This window comes from Neurospora hispaniola (genome assembly GCF_033458365.1).
Source record: "Neurospora hispaniola strain FGSC 10403 chromosome Unknown B0T23scaffold_6, whole genome shotgun sequence".
NCBI lineage: Eukaryota > Fungi > Ascomycota > Sordariomycetes > Sordariales > Sordariaceae > Neurospora > Neurospora hispaniola.
The window spans coordinates 23166-40027 of NW_026944411.1; the positions used below are offsets into that span (position 1 = coordinate 23166).

A 16862-nucleotide genomic window follows, 5' to 3' on the forward strand; every position below is an offset into this window, starting at 1 on the left:
CTCCGGGGCCCGGCCGGGCCTTTGTCCATGGAAATCGGATGATCTGTCTGATACATACGCTCCATCTCTTCCGGACGTTTACAGCCCGAATGTTAACCGCCGGCGTGGTGGCGCCTAACGGCAATTGATGAGGTTCGCAGATTGGCGGTCTCATGCCGTCATGGCACGGGGCAGTCCGAGGTATCTTGAGAAGTATGGGACGAACGAAGAAGGGATTGGTGCTCCGAGCTTAGTAACATGGCGGCGAGCATGGGTATGGAACGTTAGGCAGGCTCGGCAGGCACGGGGTAGCAGATGGAGATGATTCCTTTCAAAACCTGGCCTCTGTGTGCGTGTGTGTGTGTGTGTGTTTTTTTTTTTTTTCTTTTTTTTTTTTTTTTTCTCATTCAACGACGAAGCTTGATAGGTGAAGCCCGTGGATCCATGGCACTCACTGAATGCACGGTCAGAGGCTGAAACACCTGTAGCAAACAAGGCATGGGGTTCACCAACTATAGAGTGCTATCATGGATGATGGAAAAAGCAATCCCTCGCCTCCTTGCACCCCGCAAAGCCGCCTTCCGTCCTGCAGCAAGGTCATTTATACTACCGTTCTGAGTTGAGTCGCGATGCGTTTGAGTTCTGTAGCGTACTGCGGCACGTCCATCTCGGATGGAACCTGAATGGAACTTTTACTCCCGATCTGCAGCACGCGCCAGACACCGTTACGCTCCACAACACACTGTGCACCACCAAACGTGGGAAACAGCCGACGTCAGCGTCAGACAATGGCGTAGTGTACAAGTGCGCTATATGGAGATCAGTGCCTGCCGCTCTGCTGTCTGTCAAGTTGCGCACCCGTTCGCATCATCGTTGCTGAATCACCGGCCTCCACTGCACACCGGAACGGACAGAGGTAACATCCCAAAGGAAGCCCAGGTCGGATGAGGAGCCCTCTCCGGCGGCCAGTGGTTTCTCACTGACAGTTTCTCCAACACACGTTCACAGCGCATGCAATCGACAGCGCTCCACTGAACTGCACTGCACCACACCGCACCACACATGTCCGGGGTCACGTCCTGCAAATCGTCCCGAGTGGCGGGGAGGGAGGCTGTCTAAGGGGCATTTGCTTGGCAGAATGTCCGAATTCCAGGAAAGTGTTTGTTGCCGCAAGACGATATTCGTATGTGCAAGGAATATATACTCCGTACTTTGGGAAAAAAAAAGCATCTATGTAACTGGTAGGCCAGCTTGTTCACCGTTTTCACCTCCAAAATCCCCCGGCCTGTATATCCAACCCCACCCGCGGCCGTCTGGCGAGGAATCCATTCTTGGGGAGTACTGCCGTGATAGGAGAGTTTTAAGCGGCCACCGCCATAGCAGTGTTACCGGCCGTAATACACATGACAACACAAGAAAACGTGTTCCTGTAGAATCGAGTGGTGTATATATGATGCGCTCGGGCTCGAAATCCGTATCAAGATTCTGTGTCTGTGAGACGCCCGTGGGGAAAAAGCTGGTGGTTTGGCCCATGAGCGGGCAACGACAAAAGAGTGAGACCAACAGCCCCTGTCATTGAAGGAGGGGGGGACCGCAGGAAGAAGCATCATGTTGAGCGAAATCTCACAAGCGAAGAACACATCCCATTTTTACTCCAATAGAACCATGAGCACGTGAACTCGCTCACTCCTTGCCCCTTGCAAGTTAAGCCTTTTGATCAATACTCCTTACACGGCTCGGCTGGGATCTCGCCATGGGCAGTCGCGGTGTAGAAGGAATGTTGTGAGTATACCCTATCTCCACGGGTACTGATATATCGAGACGTGATGATACTTGGGCTCATCCATTGCTAATTACCCAAAAGGAGCAGAGCATATCGAAACGGGTACGTAGTAGGTCTTGGGAGATCCTTTCCGCGTCCCCAGTCCAGGTCCATAGCAGTGCCGGCTGAAAACGAAAGACCCAACAACGGAGCAGTCACCAAAACCAACGGGGCTACCCAATTTTGGATACCTACCAATTTGCCAAGCAGCCCAGCAGGCCCATGCCGCTCATGCATCCACACATTCTCGTGGACGTCATGCACGTGTTGCTTGGTAAAGATCCTCGCCGGCTTGTTGCAGTGCCTGTTAACTGCCATGAAGCAGGCCATGTACTTGCGTATCGACATGCCCCCGTCCTCAAAAGAGCCATTTGTATGGTTCCCTCCCAACTCCGCGTGTCCCGAGCTCACAGCAGGACCTCTAAAACACTGCTTGATGTGCTCGCCAAGGTGTTCCGAGGGAGCACACTGAAAGAGAACGAGATTTTCCCCTGTGGACACAGGTGGCATGGGGTCCATACAGATTCACCCAGATCCATGCCCTCATACCAGACCCATTGGACCTGACGGCTCGACAAGTGACGGGGCGGAACCGGACCGGTGAGTGGTGTTAGACGGACAACTGCCAAGTATAGACAACCTTTCCACCAAGAGGGTAAAACCGTTGATGAGCAGCTGAGCCCGCTCTGCTGAGGTGATGACCGTGATGGGTGACCGCCGATTCCAGACAGATTGGGCCAGCGGGCCTAAAGCAGAAACCCAGACTGGGAAAAAAACTTATAAGAGTGCAAAAGAGGGTGAAGATGATCAGGTCAAACAAGGGGGTGAGAGGTAAAGAAGTGAGTAGCTGTCGGGCGAGTCGCCAACAGAAGGGCGCTATTCGCGCCGTCACCTCGCCATCGCCATCAGTGCCTGTGAAGTCCTCCGGTTCCCCACTTCGTAATTGTCCAAGACCCATTACCCCATGTCACGGCATCCATTCCATCCCAGGAAAATGAATTTGGCTGCCATGTATGTGTGTACATAGTACATACGCTGAAGAAATTATAAGGTAATGTAGAGGTCGTCAGGGCGCGTTCACCAAGGTACTGTCGCCTTGTAGTGTGGTGCTGCAGATGGTAGAACGGGTAAAATAGAAAAGGATCCAGTTTCTGTCCCAGCTTCTGCCTGTGTGCTGACTAGGGCCGTTCCACTCTTGTCGCGACCAGGGAGGTGCCCTGCTCTTCACTTCGAGCTCTGATCTCCGTATCCATCGTTCCATTCAGTCATCCAAGCCCATCGTTTCTGCTCTCTCGGTTTCTTTTCCTGGTGGAAACTCCAACCTCTCTACCTCTCAAGTTTCTGATTATTTTTCTTTTTCATTTTATTTTATCTTATTTTATTGTTTCCGAGCTGCTCTACCGTGTCTCACGTATCTACATCCAGACGTTCCACTTGCGTGCTTCACCAAACAAGGAAACCCGAACAGTACCTTGGTATCTACCTAACCACCTGGACCAGCAACAACACCTACCTACCATAGGACCTGGAAGGCAATAACAAAAAACACTGCCCCAATTACCAACTGCGTTTACGCACCACGCCGGCCCACCAATCGTGTTAATCGACTAATCTCCCCTATTTTGTACATAGCACTCCGTCACCCGAACTCGTACTCTGTACCTGATCTCGTCCCGTCTCTTTAACTCTTCCTCTGTTTTCCTATTCATCATTCTTTGGCCTCCTTTTTTTTTTTTTGGATTTTGACCTTTTCACTTGTGTGAATCCGTCTTTCCCTTCTCTCGTGCATCTTCAGACCTCCCGTCTTCAATCGCCCCGACCTCTCTCCACTTTGATCGACGCCTGCCCCAGATTCGAGACTTGTGTCGACGCCGGCTCACCCATCGCCCAAACAATTTTCTTCTTCGATTTTCGGCGAACCCCCTTCGCCAACGCTCGTTGTTGGGTGCTGTCAGAACTGCAGATCCAACCGGCAAACCACCGACGACTGTAATACGGGTTTCCGCAAGCCTATTTGACACGCACAAAAAAGAGTGTAGAGTGTCAAGAAAATACCGACAGGCTACGAGGCATATACCAAAAATCTGTCTTAATCGGTGGCATTCCCCCTAGTTCGTAAGTGCAAACTTCTTGTCTCTCGTTGGGTCTGACGGCGGCTGTAGTTCGCTGCCAGTGCGCATTGCCTCTAAAACATCACAATTATACATGCACCTGGAAGTGCCTTGGGGCACCTGGAGTGCCTCGGATTTCCCACCCCATGCTGTCTTTGAATGCGCCTGGGATCAGGACAGGCAGGCACGGGCATACAAGGACGCGCCGCCGTGTCTGCTCGTACCTGCTGCGCTCCCGCCCGCCTTGATGTGCGCCAGTGCCAATAGATGTCACCCTGTCACCTGAAAAGTCCAAGCCAGAGTCCGGGGGTTGGGGATTAGCGATTGGCGATTGGCGATTGGCGATATTGACGGAATCGTCCTTCTTTCCCGACCTCCAGCACCGCTCGTCGGTTTCCCCTACTGGCACAGTCACGCTCCGTGCAACACTTCGGGCAATCGCATTGATGCACTCACCTCTTGTCGTCCGCTGCTAACCTTGGCCCTCTTTATCCTGCAGGTTGCCGATATCTTTCATATCCAGTCCGCTCAGTCATTGAGGAGGTGAAACCGAATTTCGACCTACAGGAAGATATCGCTTCACCAGGTCAGCAGCGTTCGTCACCCGCGCCTCCTTACGACACCACAGCCCGTCAAAGCACTGCTAAATCGCAGTTCGCGCGCCAGAGCAACAGAAAGAGGCCATAACCCTCTTTAACGGGCCTGACTGGGCGGAGTTAAAAACGGTGTCTGTCTTATAGCCGGTTAAGGAAACCGCCCCGGACATCTATATGCCTAGATTCTCGGTCGCGTTTGGAAGGCGGAAGTCGACCGCTGACAACGCTGACAATGCTCCGGCAGAGCCGTCCTTTCGTGTTCTGGAGCGTCCCGATGCTGGCGGGAACAAATTCCATGAGGCTGGCAAATCTTTCGATGGGGCCATGAGGTTGGGAGGCAAGGCCCCTTCTAGGCCCAAAACGAGTGGCAGCGATATACATCACGACAATTTGTTCGCCGGCATCAACAGGTAAGAGCAGAGTCATTGCTTTTCTCCCGCTGATACCTGCCCAACCCTAGTCCTATCCCTTCTGACCCTGTCGGTTGTCGAGATTACCTCTCGTGTTCTCATCTCACCTTGTTCGCGGTTCGTCCTGGTTTACATCCTCACCAGGTCTCTTCTTGCGCTGAGTTGACTGGCTAACCGCCTAAAGGGGAAGCGCATCCTCGAGCACCACCAAGGCCACGTCGACTGACAACTCCTCGCGCCATAGCAACTCTTCCACTGCACCATCATCTGCTGATTCTGGTGATGTACCGGTGCCGCCTATCCCCAAGTCTTCTTCGGCGGGACTCTTGAAGGCTGCCGGTCGAACGTTCTCTTTTGGGGGAGGAAAGAAGCCTCTGCCCGTTTCACCGGCTGAACAAGAGCCAGTCCCGCCGCTGAATTCCGGAGCCCAGGATTATAATCAAATCTTGGCTCCTACTAGACCAAGGGCTACAACTACTTCGACCTCGACGACCGTAACACCACCCAGAGTGGAGGACGACCTTGGCATGGATTTGGGGGGTGACTTTGAGAAGATGGTGCTTGGAAATGAGAAGAGAGTTACAATGGTGGGCAAGCAAAACAACCAGAACAGCCAAACTACACAACCCGGCTTGGGACCGAGATCCTTGACTGGAAATCGTCTCAGCCAGCCGTCGCCTATTCAGGTTGACAGAACCGCAAAGGTGGAGCCTGCGCAACCGTCATGGACCAGCCAGCGCTCCAACGACCAACTGCTCTCGCCAACTAGCCCTCCCCATTCGCCCCGAAACAGGGAAATGACCTCTCCTCCGTCTCGCCATATGTCGCATTTGGCTCGCGAGGCTACTCGACCAAGCGCCTCCCCAGAATCGAACCCAAGGAAGCCGCTGCTCGCGCACCAAAACTCGGACACGGAACAGGGCGAGGGCGAAGATGAGGAGGCAAGGCTTTTGATGGATTCGTTATCCACTGTGAGCAAGTATATGGATGAAGGAGGTGCGCAATCTATATCCGGCCCCTCTGCTGGTTCACGGTATCGCAGGGGTGGAAACGGTCTGCCCTCTGGGTTCAAGGACACTGCTCTGGGTGATGACGATAGTCTTTTCGATACCAACCACAGCTACGCATACGAAACAACAGTGAGCCGTAACCGTGCCCAAGGCATGCAGTCACAAGGGGCCAACAAGGTCATGACCCCGGCCGAGTTTGAGAAGTATCGAAAGGATAAGGAACGTCAGGACAGGGAGCGGCAAATGGACATTGCAAGAAACCAGGACAAAAGCACGGCTGGCGAGGAAGACGATGAGGACAACTACGATGATGAGGAGGATGACCTGGAAAAGGCAAAACAGCAAGCAAAGCAGAGGAAGAAGCAGGAAGCCCATATGTCCGTTTACCGACAGCAAATGATGAAGGTTACTGGAGAGTCGGCGAACGCACCCATGCCACGGCCTAACCTCCAAATGTCTTTCAGCACTCCAAATCTGCAGATTTCTGCGACAGGACCAGCCACGTCAGATAATTCGGATGAAGACGAGGAAGTTCCTCTGGCCATTCTCGCCGCCCATGGCTTTCCCAACAAGAACCGGCCTCCGACCCGTTTGAGCACCATGATGTCGAACCCCAACCTCCGCGCTGCGCAGGAACCTAGCTATCAACGGCCGGGGTCTGCAGCTGGCGGAGCAGCGGCAGCGATAGGCGGTCACCTCCCAGCTTTTGCCAGGAACCTACCTCAGGACCCCTTCCTCGGTGCCGGTCTCGTTCGCAACAATCCGCGCGAGAACTTTGCCCTGGGAGGAGGTAGCCCTGCTCCCGTTTATCCCAACCCGGCCGGCCCTCCTGGTGGCCTAATTGGCGTCATTGCAAGCGAAGAAAGAGCGAGGGCAATGAGACGGGGCAGCCCTCATATTGAAGCTCAACGGCCCAATTCTGGTGCTGCCACCTTCGATCCTCTTGCCGGCATGACTCCGCACATGCTGTACCCCAATAAGCCCAGCCTGACTCCCGGGGACCAAGCCCAAATTCAGATGACCCAGCAGATGCAACAGTTCATGCAGATGCAGATGCAATTCATGCAGATGATGGCGGGGCAAAACGGCACTGGAGCACCACGTCCAGAAGGGCATATGGCCACAGGTTCGATTGGAAGCATAGGCTCTGCGGCCGGCATGTCTGGCGGGTTTGCTGGATTGCCGCCAATGCATGGTGTTCCTGGTGGCCTGGGACTTGGCGGACCTGATTTGCGGCATTCCTTCATGGGCAATGAATCGATGCTAGATCTGCCCCCCCCTCGAGGCGATGCCCAGAAGCGCACCATGAGCATGGTCCAGCCCAGCTCGGCATCCTGGATCCATCCGCAACAGCCTGCTGGTTTTGCTCCGTCAATTCGAGTTACAGGAGGTTATGCGCCGTCGATCGCACCGTCGGAACGTAGTAACGTTGGGCTTCCTGGCCGATACCGGCCCGTATCACAAATGGCACCCCCAGCTCTACCAGCAATGTCGGCAACTGTGCAGCCGTTGGGCGCAAGTCATATGCGCAAGTCCTCGACCATGTCGGGGTTCAACCAGCCTACTGTTACCGCAAAGCAGTCCGGCAGTGCTTCGGATGACGACGACGACGAGCAAGGATGGGAGGACATGAAGGCCAAACGCGAGAAAAAGAGGTCCCTGTGGAAGAGGAAGAAGTCAGTGAGTGGCGATGCCGGCACACTTATCATGTGAAAGTGATATACCCTGTGCCAAGGACCGTAGGAATTCCCCAGACCGAAGTTGGATATGGTTGGGCAGTTTGTTTCTTGTATCTCGGGCTCCGCGTGACAAGAAGGAAGGATAGGAGATGTAAGTTGAGGTTCGAACATATTGTGAATGCGTATCACTTTAAAAAAGGGGGGTTTTTGTTTACTGGGCGAGATGGGAGTTCAATTACCTGCTATCTTCATTCATTCGAACTGCTTGGGGGACGTTTCACGATAGACATACACAACCCATCAGTAATATAGTAATTCCAATGTCACGCATGGTCGAATACTTTATACCTCGCCCACGTTGTCATCGAGCGCATCGAGCGCATCTCAACCTGGCATGGAGTTCTAGCCATTAGTAAAGCGGTGCATCCTCTCATTGGGACGAGACCTGCGTGTCCTTCGACTGTGCAAAGTTTTCATCACACGAAGCATCAGTCGTGTCACAAAGTGCTCTTGGTCACCTCCCTTTCCCCGCGTCTAGAGTACGAACACACCAGGCTAGAAATGGGTCCCATGCATATTGACTGGCCGCCACCGTATATGAAATTTCTCTCTTGATGTGAAGCTTATGAAACTGCAAGCGTTTCTATATTGGTTATATGTCTCCTCTTCGTGATCCTCGTCCCAACCCACATGATCGACCGTTACTCAATTTTGCCGGCAGCCCAATCCTTGCGCTTGACAGCCATCTCAACAGCCGCAAGACCCCAGTCCTCACCATGGTTATGGCTTCCAGGGATGAGGCCGGCCCTCGCCTGCGCCTGCTCCTCGGTGAGCACGGTAAGGACACCGAAAATGACGGGCACGCCCGTGTCGAGCGACACGCGCATCAGGCCCTGCGACACCGTGTCGGCAATGTACTCGAAGTGCATCGTCTCGCCCTTGATCAGCACGCCAATGGCGATCAGGGCGTCGAAGGGGCCTGTCGACACCGCAGATGCAGCGGTGTTGCTCAAAGAGGCGAGGTCGGTCGTCGAGCTGCCCAGGAGATCGCCGGCGCTGGTACCAATACCGGACGAGGAGGACTGGACTTGCGATGCTGAGTAGAGCCTATCGGAACGGTGAGACCCAAGGGTAGGTTGGGTTCTTGTCAGCCGGGCTTTCTACGAACGTTTACGTAGGGTAAAGCAGAGCCATTCCGTCTTGAAGGGAGGGGGGAGGGACGAGGAGGAGAGGTAGCTGGTAAGTATGTAGCAACCTCGAGCAACTACAATGACAAGCAATGTGGGAGCCCCCCGGGGGGAGGGAGGGAAAGGGGGGGGGGGGGGGGGGGGGAGGTTATAAGGAAAGGGAAGGACTGTGACACACCGTTGGACAGCAATTGGAAGCTCCCACGAACCAGGAACCGACTGGACCACAATGTTGGACTCCTTGACGCCGCACTCAAGCAACTTGGCCTTGGTTCCCGCGAGCAACGGCTCAATGATGGTGTCGTTCCAGCGGGCGTGGATGATGCCGATGCGCAGGCCACTGCCATCGTGGTGCTGCGGGGCGGGTCCCTTGGTATGTACCATTGTGTAGGTATGTGTGCGTATGGTTGCGTGTGCTTGAGGAACTGGTCTGGTGTGAACGATCGGCGGTTCTTGCGATGGTTGCGCCTTCGGCTGTCCTTTATGACGAGCTTGGAGTTGGTATTTTGTCTAGAGCTTGTGATACCCGTGAGGGGAGAAGAGGAACCTTCGTTGGAGCATGAAGGTTTGGCTGAGTGGTACGGGCCGGACGGTACGGGCTCAGATACCCTACGGAGCATTTACAGCACCGTACATACATACCATAGCTCAACCACACATGTGCAGCTCTAGCAGGGATGTATCTGCTATTTCCAGAACCTCACACGGGTACCAAGGAGTGGCTCACACCCACGTCTTACCTTCCACGTAATCGTGGTGCCGTCCTCGTCGCCTTGCGGTTTGCATCAGCCACAGAACTATGAAAACTTCAAGATATTTCCCGCATCATACCTTTGCCGGGCTCGCGTGGCAAGCCTGGGGCTTTTCTGGTGTGGTGTATGTGCCAACGCCTGCCGTGACAAAATTGATGGCGAGAATACCTCGAGGACGTCCTCCCTCCTGGTGATACTTTCAATGGGCCGCGCAGGTAGAAGATACCAGCCCAGCGAGGATGGCTTCACCCTGTCTCTGAGCGTTGTGCGGTCGTTGGATCATCACCTTCATTCCAGCTTCAACTTTCAGATTCAAGATGTCCCTGTCATCCTGCTTGCTCTAGTCTCGGGAAATTTTTTTATTTTTCCTTTCTTTCTTTTATTTTTTCTTTTTTATTTTTTATTTTTTTTTTCAGTTGTTGTTGTTGTTGTTGTTGTTGTTGTTGTTGTTGTTGTTGTTGTTGTTGTTGTTGTTTGGGGAGGTTCAGGACAACTTCTTCAACCTCAAATTCCATGTAGGCACGTGGCAGATCAATCCGACAGCAATCAGGCTCGATATTAGTGCGTTGGTATCAGTTACATGCATGTGCAACGCAAAAACTCGTGATCCTGAACATCGCGTTAGCGTAGCCAGTAGACAAAGGTGTCAGCGCTATGTATGTCTTGCTTAACTGTACATACGATGATGGTGCGAATCGTCCTTGGAACTGAAAGCGAGTACAAACACCGTGCGAATCGTCCTTGGAACTGAAAGCGAGTACAAACACCGTTCTCAATCAAGGTATCCAAATGTGCTAACTACCTAGGCAAGTCAGGTGTTGCTTGATTCGTCATGAACCGTGGGAAAAGGCCGATGAATGAAGATTTGGAAGTGATTAAAGCGGAGACCCAGCTTCTATCACTACAGCGGAAAGACTCGGCGAGAACCAGAAATATCATTTCCACCGCTGAACGCCTGTCTTGGCATTGGCCATTTGGAGCCACTCATCTGAAATGCAATTTGACAAGTTAAGAAGAAATGGCATTTTGGGAACCTCTTGATGAGTAGTCTCCTCCAAATGCCTACATACAAGGAATGTGCCTTCATATTCAAATCAGTGTGGTTGGTCCAGCTTACAAAGTAGGTATATAGTATCCTTACGTTACGTTATGGTGGTTGGTTAGGAGAACGGCATATTCTCAGTTTGGCATTTTCTTTTTTATCCTTGTATCCTTGTCAAAGTGCGATCAGAAAAAAAAAGGCTGCAATTCGAGTTCCTACTAGGAATATCCCATACGCCCTTTAAAATTTATCGATCCTAAATCCATTAAACGTTTTATCATGAATTACCCTTTTGGTTTTGAAGGTATCAGGTAGGTACGCGGTGTTCTACCGTTGGAAACATTTAAAAATCGATAGACCTAAACGAATGCGTCCGGAGGCCCAAGGGATGCTGAAGCGGACAAGGCGTTTGGCGGTGGAATAGAAAGAATGAGGGAATGGCTTGCATCACATATGGAGTCAAGGACCTTCCATGGGTCGCCGTACAACGAGGACACTAAGCCAACTCAGGATGTGGATGAAGTCCAGGTATAAATTATTCCCCTTGCGTCGTTGAGGATGTATATCATTTCTGATGGCAAGGGCCGGTTGAGAATGTAATTCTGCGTTTTCCCTCCTGGCAGGAGTTCGTCCTACATCGACGGGCCGACGAAGACTGGTTTGTCCACTTTCACCTCCTGAAGTCCAGATGAATTCCGCATCTAGGCCCAACAAGCCGTGAAGGATGGCTCTAGAACGAATGCTATCCCATCTCAAAGCGATGAACCTCGGCTAGAACGCCACATGAAAGCGGTCGGTCACTCAAAGATGGGAACGGGGTGGATGAAATAGAGAAAAAACGGCGGGATAGATGGACCCAAGTGTTTGCTCGTCCTGGCGAATATGATGGATCTTGAACCTCGTTGGGACGGTGATTCCATGGCGACTGCGTCGTTTAAATGGATGTATTGAGGATCATGCTCAGAATCGTTGACCTCTCGGGTACAAAAAGATGGGGTCTGCCTCCTTTTTCGAGCGTTTGGATTTCTTTCCTCATCAACTTCCATACTCCTGTACTAGTCATTCACTGCCAGCTTCCTTTCTTGCTCTCACCTCCACCTCAACCCTACTGTCAACATCGGCACCATGCGATCCTCAGCTCTCGTCTCGGGAGCCATTTTGGCCATCCTTCAGGTAAGAACTCCTGTTGGCAAGCTTGTGGCTCCTTTCCACACACAACTATGCTGATACTCGGCTGTTAGGCTATCCCTTCGAGTGCCCTACCGGCTTCTGATGCCAAATCGGCCCACGATCCTATCTTTGGTTACGGCATCGAGGATATTATCTGGGAAGTCAAGGCCCACCCGGATGGCCCTACCATGAACGTGACCGGCACCATTCAGCAGGTTTACGATGCCCTGGACAAAGCCAACCCCAACTTCCGTAAGGATTTTGGAATCGACAACACCGCCGACAGCCCTGTGTTCGCTACGGCCACTGAGTCCGACAGCTCTTACGAGCTCGAGTCGCTTGTCTGCAATGTGTTCGATTATGCTCAGAGGACTGCTACCACGAAGGGCATCGAGTACCTCAATAATGTACCCGGTACGCCTGCCAACGGACCCGGTCCCGGCAACTGCGGGCGCGTTAGCTGCTCCTATGAGAGCGCTATTTATTGGTGCAATGATGTAAGTGCTATCTTCTAGAGGTAAAGACGACTGTCCCAGTTGCTAACCTTACCCATCGCCTTACAGAACCCGGACGTCAAATCGCTCGACTCGTACGGCTCCATCGGTTGGGCTGCTCAGTTTGTTCTCAACTCCCACAACAGGGACTGTGCCACGATTTGGGGCGAACTTCCCGAAGACAACGGCGTTAAGGGTCGGGTCTTCGTTAAGGGCAACTGGAACGTTGTCGTCCGCAAGGATGATTGCTAAAATGTATGCTCATGGTGCATAAGTACTTGGGGGTCAGCACTATGGACTCGAATGTCATGGATGTACCTGCCTAGGCATCCCCAGTGGGCCATAAGCCTCGAGCGAGGAGTGGAAGGAGGCAGAAGACGCGTGCCCTGTGTGTGCTAGAGTTTATGAGGAAGGAACAAATCTTTGCATTACTAGGCTTATGTGCCACTCTAGGTACCTAGAGGTAATGCTAGTCCACATCCCGTCTCGTAACTTCCTTGTTGAATGTTGGAGCAGTCACTCCTTCTCTTTTTGCCATCTCCTACAAAATGAAAATGACTTCCTCTTACTGGCGACCTTACTTACCGAGCTGCCGAATCCTCAAGATTTGTTGTCCCCTTGCAAATTGTCTTTGCATCCGAGCCGGTTTCAGTGGCATCGTCATCTGTCCACCTCTTCTCACAACGACATACATAGCTAGGAAGAAGGGAGAGAGCACTGCATCTCCAAGTGAAACTGTCCTGCTGGTTGATCTCTACTCTTATCCTTTCTGCTGCAACCCCTCATTTGTTTTCGCCGATTTATGTCGTTGTGTGGCGCTCAGGCTGCCGGATGCGCCTTCTATCCTTAAGCCTATTCTTAAAACTATCCCCTGGAATTTCCAACATGCCCATATTCGCTCTCCCTGAAGACACCAGGCGCTTACTTGGCTCAGCTCTGGTCATAACCTCGCCCATTTTTCTCGTCAAAGAGTTGCTGGACAACGCACTCGACGCCGGAGCAACAACGGTCGATATCCTGATTTCTCCAAACACCGTGGACAGGGTCGAGGTCAGAGACAACGGCAGCGGGATCAGTCCGAGCGACTTTCACCATCTTGGACGGCCAGGATATACTAGCAAGCTCTCATCACTCAAAGATCTTGAGTCTGTTGGCTGCAAAAGCCTTGGATTCCGCGGCGTAGCTTTGGCCAGTGCTGCCGCTCTGGCTGGAATTGCAATCTGCACCAGAACATCGGCTGAATCGGTGGCAACTATCTTACATTTCTCAAGAGAAGGTGTCGCTGCTGCTGGTGGACACAAACCCGCTCCTGCTGGCACTTCTGTTTGCGTCACTGATCTTTTCGGTGCGTATCCAGTCAGACACAAGAGAGCCATCAGTGAGGCGACTGCGACAGTTCTGAAGGTCAAAGGCCTCTTAGAGTGCTACGCTTTGGCGAGGCCTCAGGTCAAGTTATCTTTCAAGGTCCTTGGCGGAAAGCAATCGTGGTCCTATGTTCCGACTTCCGGTGCCGCCCTCAAGGACGCTGTTGTCCAGGTAATGGGCCGAGAGCTGGCAGCTCAATGCATACTTCAGACTTCACCATTCCCTGTATCCGACACTGAGACGAAAATCCCACCGACCTGTAGTCTCCCTTTGGCTCAGCAGCCATCCAAGTTTGTATTCGAAGCCTATCTCCCTACCACTACGGCTGATATTCGAAAGATTTGCAAGGGTCCTTTCATCTCGGTTGACTCTCGACCTCTTTCATTCACTCGAGGAACTGCCAAGAAGTTGAAGGCCGTCTTCGAGAAGCATTTCAAGGGGTCCCTGATCCCCGGAAACTCATCAAAACTTCCCGGAAGCCCGTTCATACGACTCAATATCAGATGCCCTCTTGGGTCCTATGACCCGAATGTCGAACCATCAAAATACGACGTTCTCTTTCATAACGAAGAGTTGGTGCTTCGAGAGTTTGAGAGTTTCTTGTTGTCAATCTATCCCGCTAAGCGCGATGACGCCGGTCCTTCTTCCATGGACTTATCAACGGAAGCGAATGGATGTGTATACGATACCGGCGTAGCTGATGAACACATTTCAACGCCACAGGTGAGCAGTACGGTAAAACATACGAGCTTCCGATGTACTAAAAAAGATGCTAGGTTGAGACAATAAGGGCAGACAGTGGGCCTAGGATCGGATCCCAGAGAAAGCGCCCAGTTACCCCGTCGAGAAACGACAGAAGACTATCCATCTCAAGTACTGCGCCCTTAGTGCAGTCATGGTCTGTCGATATGTCTGCTGGTGACGGGGCCCTCGGTGATGGGGATGATGATGTTGATGTCCAGACACAGACTGGTAAAGGAGAGGCTCCCACAACACCTCCGACCGATGAAGAACCCCCAAACCAGTCAAAAGAGGGCCTAAATCCATGGACAATTGCCAGATTGGTAGCCCCTCGGCGGCAGGCACAGCGAAGCCTAAGCAGTCCTACACGGGAAAGTGGGCATGTTGGTCCAGATGAAGTGCCGCCTCCCAGAGGGCAACCGGTGGAAGTGCCAGGACGGCGAGGCAACACACAAGATCAACCTCTCCGGAAAACTCAGCCAACGATCGAGAACAACCGCACGACCACAAGGACCCAAACCTGCAATGCGCTGCTGAATGTTGGGGAAGCACATTCCCAGCCTGCTAATCAACGCAACAGCAGACCAACAGTGGCTTTGGAACAAAATCCGTATACAACACAAGGGTCTGGTAGACGACCGGCGGATAGGCGCTCCTATCCAACGGATGCTGGGCGAAGCCTTGGGATGGTACAATCTAAACTTTCTTTTGGCGGAGGCTACTATAAACGGCAACGGAAAACACAGACGAATGAGATCCACGAGCTTGATCCACTCGAAAACACGGTCCCAAATACGAACGGTGGTTTTGTCAGGCCCAACCAGCCACTCATGGGGTCGCCTGGTCAGCATATTGGCAGAAGAACCATGGACAACACACGACGGAGAACTATAGCCCAAACCAAAGCGAATAGTCTGACTGATATGCTGAGCGGTGAAATGCCTGTCAAATCAAGGACGGTCGACGACCTATCATCATCTATCGTGGAGGGCGAGGAGGGCGTTGAAGCAGCTTTGCCGACGAACGATCCTAGAGGTTACTTGATACGCAGACAACAGTCACTTGCAGATAAGCCTCAGAGGAGAAAGATCCAACGCCTCAAGACAAACCTACTACCACTGGAAACCACGCCTCTAGGCTTCGAAACACACCAGCTTGCGTTGACGCTTCTTGTTGACCCGCAGACACTAGCCAGAAGTATGGTAAGAACATCTTTACTCGACAGCTACCTAATCGAAGGCGCATTGGAAGACACATTGGTGAACAGTATAAGTCCCGAGGAGATTACCGCACTGGAAAGCCGAGTCAAGCTTCTTTTGTCACAAACGAGGCATCAGTCGTAACGTCGTCCTCATTGCGGGTTAGAAAGCAGTAATATCGAGCACACGACATACCTCTCAAGCATCTGGTATTTAGTTAGTTGTGGCCAATATTGATATGGGAAAGGCAAAGGGACAGAACAAATAATAGTTGGCTAGGTCCTTGTCGATGTCGTCATGTAGGTGTATTCAAGCGGGTGACTGTTTGATGTTCTGAGAAAGGAAGAGGCTTATAATGATGGACATATACTGCCGTGTTGAGAACTTTGTTTGCGAGAAAGTTGAGGATGGCTGGCCTAGAGTACGGTGTAACGCGATGAAAGTTGAGGTTATAGATGCTGTTACGTTTCGCATGAGACCGCCATGTTGAGGTTGGCCCCTTGAGTCTAGAGATGACTAGATGACTGAATGACAAAGGTAATTGATCATTGGCACGGTCTAATGCAGATAATTTGTCCAGCTGAATGGATGTTCGTGTCCAACACAAAATGCTTCTCTTTCGAAGGAGGTCGTGGATTTTGTAGGCGGGTGTGATTGGAGGTAGAGGCCCGTAGCCCCCCCCCCCCCCCCCCCCCCTGGCGAGCTCAATGAAGCGCGCACCAACTGAGTGCTTGAATCTCCATCTCCACAGTTTAGTCTAGTGTGCATGTGCTTGAGAGTGAGTGGCTGCTCACACCATGCTTACTGCTCGATGCTTTAACGACGGAATGTATGTACACAAAGACTAATTGTGATGGCATAATGCCTCACAGACATTAATCTTGTTCTCGATAAGCCGGGCCAGTGGACGTACGAGGTGCTGTGCGAATGATTTGCGATTTTATCTCATGAGTATACGCTGTCCATCATCAATCTCTGGGCGTTGACTCCATCTCTCAGGTTCTTATCCTACCTCGACTACTACGTCTGAGGGCCAGTTGAGTTTCAGCCTTATATCATGGATGGCTCCCAAGGTTGTAAGACGTTTGACTCCTCATTTCGGGGTCCATTTATGCCAGCATATTTCTTCCCGAAGGAAGCATGTTAAAGCATAGACTTGAGCGGCCATACATCGAGATGATGGTGGAACAGGCTCCGCTAGCTAGGAAGCTGCTACTGCCCCCTGGCGGCACTGCCTCTTTTGGCCATGGTGTGGTGATCTTGTGTGGCTTTCGCTCTACAAATGTACACAGTATCAGCGACGAT

At 52.1% G+C, this 16862-nt stretch overlaps 5 protein-coding genes across 5 annotated transcripts; 4 read left to right on the top strand and 1 right to left on the bottom strand.

Annotated features, from left to right (window-relative positions):
• Nucleotides 1-4682: 4682 nt before the first annotated feature.
• On the top strand, nucleotides 4683-7641 carry B0T23DRAFT_397292 (uncharacterized protein; the record flags this gene model as incomplete). The annotated part of the gene is made up of 2 exons (XM_062838292.1): nucleotides 4683-4918; nucleotides 5103-7641. The coding sequence occupies 2 exons, from the start codon at nucleotides 4683-4685 to the stop codon at nucleotides 7639-7641; spliced, it is 2775 nt and encodes a 924-aa protein (XP_062690362.1).
• A 317-nt stretch (nucleotides 7642-7958) lies between these two features.
• Nucleotides 7959-9433, bottom strand: B0T23DRAFT_180998 (6,7-dimethyl-8-ribityllumazine synthase). Its single transcript, XM_062833071.1, has 2 exons — nucleotides 8973-9433; nucleotides 7959-8714 (listed from the first exon to the last, which is right to left on the bottom strand). Exons 1-2 carry the CDS (start codon nucleotides 9176-9178, stop codon nucleotides 8309-8311), a joined length of 612 nt encoding a protein of 203 aa, XP_062690363.1. The 5' UTR covers nucleotides 9179-9433; the 3' UTR covers nucleotides 7959-8308.
• Nucleotides 9434-9636: 203 nt separating this feature from the next.
• On the top strand, nucleotides 9637-10243 carry B0T23DRAFT_181081 (uncharacterized protein). Its single transcript, XM_062833072.1, has one exon. The coding sequence runs from the start codon at nucleotides 9749-9751 to the stop codon at nucleotides 10106-10108; it is 360 nt and encodes a 119-aa protein (XP_062690364.1). The 5' UTR covers nucleotides 9637-9748; the 3' UTR covers nucleotides 10109-10243.
• A 1227-nt stretch (nucleotides 10244-11470) lies between these two features.
• Nucleotides 11471-12669, top strand: B0T23DRAFT_413815 (uncharacterized protein; the record flags this gene model as incomplete). The annotated part of the gene is made up of 5 exons (XM_062839538.1): nucleotides 11471-11498; nucleotides 11541-11584; nucleotides 11648-11761; nucleotides 11830-12255; nucleotides 12322-12669. The coding sequence occupies 5 exons, from the start codon at nucleotides 11471-11473 to the stop codon at nucleotides 12502-12504; spliced, it is 795 nt and encodes a 264-aa protein (XP_062690365.1). The 3' UTR covers nucleotides 12505-12669.
• A 468-nt stretch (nucleotides 12670-13137) lies between these two features.
• B0T23DRAFT_421551 (uncharacterized protein) lies at nucleotides 13138-16152 on the top strand (the record flags this gene model as incomplete). Its single annotated transcript, XM_062839770.1, has 2 exons — nucleotides 13138-14340; nucleotides 14394-16152. 2 exons carry the CDS (start codon nucleotides 13138-13140, stop codon nucleotides 15699-15701), a joined length of 2511 nt encoding a protein of 836 aa, XP_062690366.1. The 3' UTR covers nucleotides 15702-16152.
• Nucleotides 16153-16862: the final 710 nt, after the last annotated feature.

Bases quoted from the DNA above. Each gene is read 5' to 3' on its own strand.
- B0T23DRAFT_180998 (XM_062833071.1), bottom strand. From the start codon at position 9,178: ATGGTACATACCAAGGGACCCGCCCCGCAGCACCACGATGGCAGTGGC. The intron at 8,715-8,972 runs GTGTGTCACAGT...CCGTTCCGATAG, and splicing joins CTTCCAATTGCTGTCCAACG to GCTCTACTCAGCATCGCAAG.
- B0T23DRAFT_181081 (XM_062833072.1), top strand. From the start codon at position 9,749: ATGGGCCGCGCAGGTAGAAGATACCAGCCCAGCGAGGATGGCTTCACC.